The sequence below is a fragment of the Equus quagga genome, chromosome 3, assembly GCF_021613505.1.
Source record: "Equus quagga isolate Etosha38 chromosome 3, UCLA_HA_Equagga_1.0, whole genome shotgun sequence".
NCBI lineage: Eukaryota > Metazoa > Chordata > Mammalia > Perissodactyla > Equidae > Equus > Equus quagga.
This window is the reverse complement of record NC_060269.1, coordinates 63439401-63445899: the sequence shown is the minus strand read 5'-3', so window position 1 is coordinate 63445899 and position 6499 is coordinate 63439401. Positions and strand designations below refer to the sequence as shown.

General features: G+C 36.7%; 1 protein-coding gene across 1 annotated transcript in view; it reads right to left on the bottom strand.

Annotated features, from left to right (window-relative positions):
* Positions 1 to 5322: 5322 nt before the first annotated feature.
* FBXO16 (F-box protein 16) overlaps positions 5323 to 6499 on the bottom strand; it is a 36346-nt gene continuing 35169 nt past the window's right edge. Inside the window, exon 6 of the mRNA XM_046655732.1 lies at positions 5323 to 5559. Coding sequence (XP_046511688.1) covers positions 5323 to 5559 — 237 coding nt within the window. The remainder of the gene's footprint in view (positions 5560 to 6499) is intronic.

Sequence of the window (6499 nt, the reverse complement as noted above, 5' to 3'; positions counted from 1 at the left end):
GAGCTGTATGTTGGAAGTATAATCACCAAAACCCAGAATGTGAGAAGCTCTACAGGATAAACGAGCTGATTTCTATAACAACCAAATTGCAAGGCGGAAAAAAAGGCCAGAGGGGAAACCTATGGATCAAAACAAAGACTTAAGTGACACATGGACCAAATACAATATGTAGACCTTATTTGGTACCTGATTAAACAAAACAACTGTTTAAAAATATCGAACACTTAGGAGATAGTCAAGGAAACCTGAAAACTGACTTGCTATTTGATTGATTGTATTAAGGTATCATTCATTGATTTAGATGTGATATGGTATCGTGTCATAATTTTCAGAAAGAGTTTATCTTTTAAGGATAGGCATTGAAATATGTATGAATCAGATAATATGACATTTGGATTTGGATTTGTCTCCAACATAGCCGGGGGAAAGGGCAGAATGGGTGAAGAATAAATTAAACTGGACTGGTCACGAGCACTGTTAATGCTAGATGATGGCTACGAGGAGTTCTATTCTCTCTGCTTTTATATATATTTGGATTCCCATTATAAAAAGTTTTATTTAAAAAAAATTAACTTGCCCAAATATTTCTTGCTGTTTAATTTTCAAAATTTCTCCAACGTTTAGTTAAGAAATTTCAAACATACGGAATAGTTGAAATAGTACGGTGATTACCCATATACTCTCCAACTATATTCAATTAATAACATTTTGCTATTTTTGCTTTATCTCTCTATATGCACAGATACATATACATACATACACACACCATATATATATGTGCATATATGTATGTATTTTTGCTATGCTGTAAGAAAGTAAATTGCAGACACTTCACCCCTAAATACTTCAACACTCATCTCCTAAAATAAAGATAGTTACCTACCTAACCACATCAGTATCATCATACCCTAGAAAATGAAGTAATTCTTTAATATCACTTAATATCCAGTCCATATTCAAATTTCTACAATTGTCCAAAGAATGCTTTTTATCGTCTTTCTTTTTTGAACCAAAATCACATCTAGATTCAAATTGTATTTGATTGTTATGTCTCTTATGTCTAGAACATTTTCCCCACCTTTTTTTCCCCTCACGACACTAACTCTTTGAGGATTCCAGGCATCTGGTCTATTTTGGTGGAGGTAGCACATGCACTTGAAAAAAATGTAGTTGTGGAATCATCTCTCTCTTTAAAACTGTCAACTTTTGCTTTACATACTTTGAGGCTTTGTAATAATGTACATACGCATGGGTAACAGTTATGTCTTTCTCTTTAGTTGATCCCTGCATGATTATGAAATGCCCCTCTTTATCTTTGGTAACATTCTTTGTCTTGATGTCTATTTTATTTCATATTAATGGTCATTTTTGCCTTCTTATGCTTACTCTTTGCATGGTACATCTTTTTCCATCACTTTATTTTTAAACCTATCTGTGTCTTTATATTTAAAAGATGTGTCTCCTGTAAAAAGCATAGAGTTGGTTCTCATCTTTTCATCCATTCTGATAATCTCTGCCTTTTAATTGGGGTGTTCAGTACATTAATGTTTAATGTAATTATTGTCTTTCACAAATAGTATTTGAGTCTCACAGAAAACTCAGGAGGCTATCAGTTTATCTCATGTTCATGTACCATTCATATGCCTGGGTATCTACGTTTGCCTCTCATTTACCACCGTGGTCCAGGCTAAGAGCCACAGACAAACTCTTAAATACTATCTCTAGGGGTACAGTGATCAACACATAGTCAAAACATTCGCAATGGTTCAAAATTCAAGGGTTCAAAAGGATATACAGTGAAAACTTTCCTATCCATCCTTATCTCCAACTTACAATTCTCTTTCTTGAAGACAAATGATAGTATCAGTTTCTTGGGTATATTCCAGAGAGATATATTATATATATACAAATATGTATGTTTCTTTCTCCTCCACCCATCTTAATATAAATGGTAGTATTTCTTGTAAACTCTGTTTTGTACCTTGTTTTTTTCCCTCAGTACTTTCTAAATTATCAGTGGAACTAATTGGACTTTTTCTGACACAACTAGAGGAATTTAAAGTTCACGAATCAAAAAGCTACATTTCTTTCAAAATCAAACATGTAACAAGTATTGTAATGCTAGTCAGTGGTGATATAAGGATGAGTAATGCATGGTCTGTGCCCTCAAACAGCTCAATTCTTGCTTAATTAGGGATACCACTCTCATCTCATCTCACCTCCAAAGGGACCCCAATAGTCCTGAAAATACACAGGTGATCTGAATGGCCCAGTCATCAAGCCTTATGGGATTACCTTTTTCTTTATTAGCCAAATAATATAATTTTAGAAACTATCCTACAAAGGAAGTGCTTACTTACTATGTGTCAGGTGCTATTGTAAGCCTGTCACATATATTAATCCTCCCAGTGACCTTATGACTTAAGTATTACTATTATTGCCATTTTACAGACGTGGAACGTGAGGCACAGAGAGGGTAAGGGACTCCCCAGGGTCACAGAGCCAGAAGCGCCTGGACTTGAACCCAGGCAGATTGGCCCCAGAGCCTGCACACTGTCACTACCCTATGCTGCCTTGATATTAATCTGTTGAAATATATTCTAAAAACATGGCAGAGGTATTAAAACATTCTTAAATATTTAAAAATTTGTTTCCTTAATTTCTTTTTTGTCTTGTGTGTGTGCTAACAAGTAAACAGTTACATATGTATATACAGATACAGATGTATATTTTCTTGCTCTCTCTTCTTTCTATACTATGGTGGCATACTATAGATACTCTTTTGCAATTTGCTTTTCTCACTTAACAATGTACCCTGGAAATCACTCCTTATCAGTTCATAGAGATCTTCCTCATTCATTTTTACAGTTGCCTAGTACTCCATTGTGTGAATGGACCATACCTAGTTCATTCAACAGACATTCTCCTATGTACGAGAATTTATTTCCAATATTTTAAAATCATAAACAATGCTGCAATAAATATCCCTGTGCAGATGTAATTGTGATATTTTCAAGGTTGATTCCTAGAAGTGGAATTGCTGGGTCAAAATATAAATACATGACAAAGGAGCTGAGGGCCTACAATGGAGAAAAGAAAGTCTCTTTAACAAACGGTGCTGGGAAAACTGAACAGCCACATGTAAAAGAATGAAAATTGACCATTCTTTTTCACCATTCACAAAAATAAACTTAAAATGGATCAAAGACCTAAAGATTAGGCCTGAAACAATAAGTCTTCTAGAAAAGAATATGGGCAGTACACTCTTTGACATCAGTTTCAAAAGAATCTTTTCGGACACCATAACTTCTCAGATGAGGGAAACAATAGAAAGAATAAACAAATGGGACTTCATCAGACTAAAGAGCTTCTTCAAGGCAAGGGAAAACAGGATTGAAACAAAAAAACAGCCCACTAATTGGGAAAAAATATTTGCAAGTTACTTATCCGACAAAGGGTTAACCTCCATAATATATAAAGAACTCACACAGCTCAACAACAAAAAATCAAACAACCCGATCAAAAAATGGGCAGGGGACATGAACAGACATTTCTCCAAAGAAGATATAAGGATGGCCAATAGACACATGAAAAGATGCTCATCATCACTAATCATCAGGGAAATGCAAATCAAAACTACACTAAGATATCACCTTACACCTGTTAGATTGGCAAAAATATCCAAAACCAAGAGTGACAAATGTTGGAGAGGTTGTGGAGAAAAAGGAACCCTCATACACTGTTGGTGGGAATGCAAACTGGTGCAGCCACTATGGAAAACAGTATGGAGATTTCTCAAAAAGTTAAAAATAGAAATACCTTATGACCCAGCCATCCCACTACTGGGTATCTATCCTAAGAACCTGAAATCAGCAATTCCAAGAGTCCCATGCACCCCTATGTTCATCGCAGCATTATTTACAATAGCCAAGACGTGGAACCAACCTAAGTGCCTAGCAACTGATGATTGGATAAAGAAGATATGGTATATATACACAATGGAATACTACTCAGCCATAAAAAAGGACAAAATTGTCCCATTCACAACAACATGGGTGGACCTTGAGGGTATTATGTTAAGAGAAATAAGCCAGACAGAGAAAGACGAACTCTGTATGACTCCACTCGTAAGTGGAAGTTAACATATAGACAAGGAGAACTGATCGGTAGTTACCAGGGGAAAGGGGGGCGTGGGGGGAGGGCACTAAGGGTGAAGTGGTGTACCCACAACATGACTAACAATAATGAACAACTGAAATTTCACAAGGTTGTAAACTACCATAATCTTAATAAAAAAAATAGAATTATGAGAAGAAAAATATAAATTCATATATATTTTTGCTAGGCATCATCAAATGTCCCTCCATAAGGTTTGTGCCAATTTATACGCCCACCAGCAATGTATGAGGATGCCTGTTTGCCCACAGCCTCACCAACAGAATATGTTATCAAACTTTAAAGTTTTTGCCAATCATATAGTTGAAAAAATGGCATCTCTTGTAACTCTGTGCAAAAAGCAACCCTGGAAGGATAAACCAGAAACTAATTAGATTTGTTATGGGGAATGGGGTAGAAAAGATGACAGAATCTTTCAGAATCTGTAAGTACGTATGTACTCTGTGTGTGTGTGTATACACATACCATATATAATATATATACATATATAATATATAATATAACGTTTTTCCCCCAGGAAGATTTGCCCTGAGGTAACATTTGTTGTCAATCTTCCTCTTTTTGTACGTGCACCTCTGCCACAGCATGGCCATTGACAGACAAGTGGTGTTGATTTGGGCTGGGGAACTGAACCCAAGTCACTGAAGCAGAGCACGCTGAACTTAATCACTAGGCCACCGGGGCTGGCCCTATAATACAATTTTTGTACAAAACATTACATGCACATATAGTATATAATCAAAATACCCATATATATGTATATATCATATATATGATATATACTCTACATACGTTATACAGTAAATAAATATGAGAGTCAGGTTTCTCTCTGTCAGAGAATGGAGGTGCAAATATGGAAAAGGAAAAGACTAGAATGAACCCTATGGTGCTGGACTGGAATTTGAGGTACTAAAATACTAAAAGAAGCTGTAATGTTAAATCATTACAGCTACAAAATGCAAACAAACCCTAACGAACAGAGCTCATTTCCCAATAACGGTTCTTGTAATTTCTCAATTACTTTTTGCTTCTATGTATGGAAGAACATTTGTATTTCACAGTAAGTTCTATTTTCATCTTTTCATATATTGAAGCGCCAGTAAGTTGTTTCTAAAAGCAAAGAAATGGAGAAGGGCAGAGAGCCTCTCACCCCTGCCAGAGCTGCTCCATGGGACCACAGTTGTCCAGGTAATTGAAGCGAATGATGTCAGTCGGATGCTTGTCGGAGGATCGCCAGGGTGGGAGTTCTTTCTCCCCCAGGTGATGCTTTTTTCTTAAAGAGGAAGACGACCGGAAAGCTGATGAAGGAGACGGCTTTTCCTCTGGAGAGCTGCTTGTAATTGGTTGAACATCAGCAATCACAAATCCGTCTTTTGGAGGTGTCTAGGAGAAGAAAATTAATTATTTCTGTCCTTAAAACACTGTAACAATAATGACAATAAAATAAAGAATATCGTCATCATTACCATTATCATCATGATGGCAGTGATAATGGTGACAAGGATTACAGCAGCCACCAACCCAGGAGTACTTGCTATGTGCCAGGCACTGTCTCAGGAAGTTTTCGTGCGTTATTTTATTCAACCTTCGCAATAACTCTAAAAGGTAATTGTTACTACTCCCATTTTACAGAAAGAGAAACTGAAGCTAGGATAAACCAATTAATTCGCATGCGTAGTTGAGACACAGAGTCGGAATTTGAATCCAGGACTGTTCTGCTTCCAGTCCACACGCTGAACCTCTCTGTCCTGTTGGGCCACGCCTTCTACCTCATCATTGTGTAGTTTTCCCACAAGTGCAGTTAATTTGTTCATAAAAATGTACACATTCCTCCCCAAAACAGTACTCCAGCCCTCATTACCTATAACACAAAGAGACAATTTCCAGTTATGTAAGGGTAGACTATAGATTTCATCAATTATCTAAACCTCAGCCGTTTCCAAAGAATACTCTCGCTTTAATTTCCCAAACTGAAAGTCTATTTTTTGTGCGTGAAATTCATAAGGTTTTTATGCGGTTGTAGCCTCAGGGAAGTGGTATTGGTATGTTGAGAAGCCATTAAAGGCTTAATTTTTGTTCTTTAAGAGATTAGGGAAGCTTTGCTTGGTAAATGGGTTTGCTTGAATTGCTTGTGAAAATTAAGAAATTCCCCAGTCCCTCCAAGCAGAATCAGTTAGTTTCTTATCCTTGCTCCAACTGCTCGTTATATATATTTCCACTATAGGCTGGCACTCGGTACTCAGTGTTGTATTATTTACTTGTCTACGTCCTGGGCTGCTAGACCAGCCTCCTGGAGAGCAGGGATAGGATCATCGTACTCTTA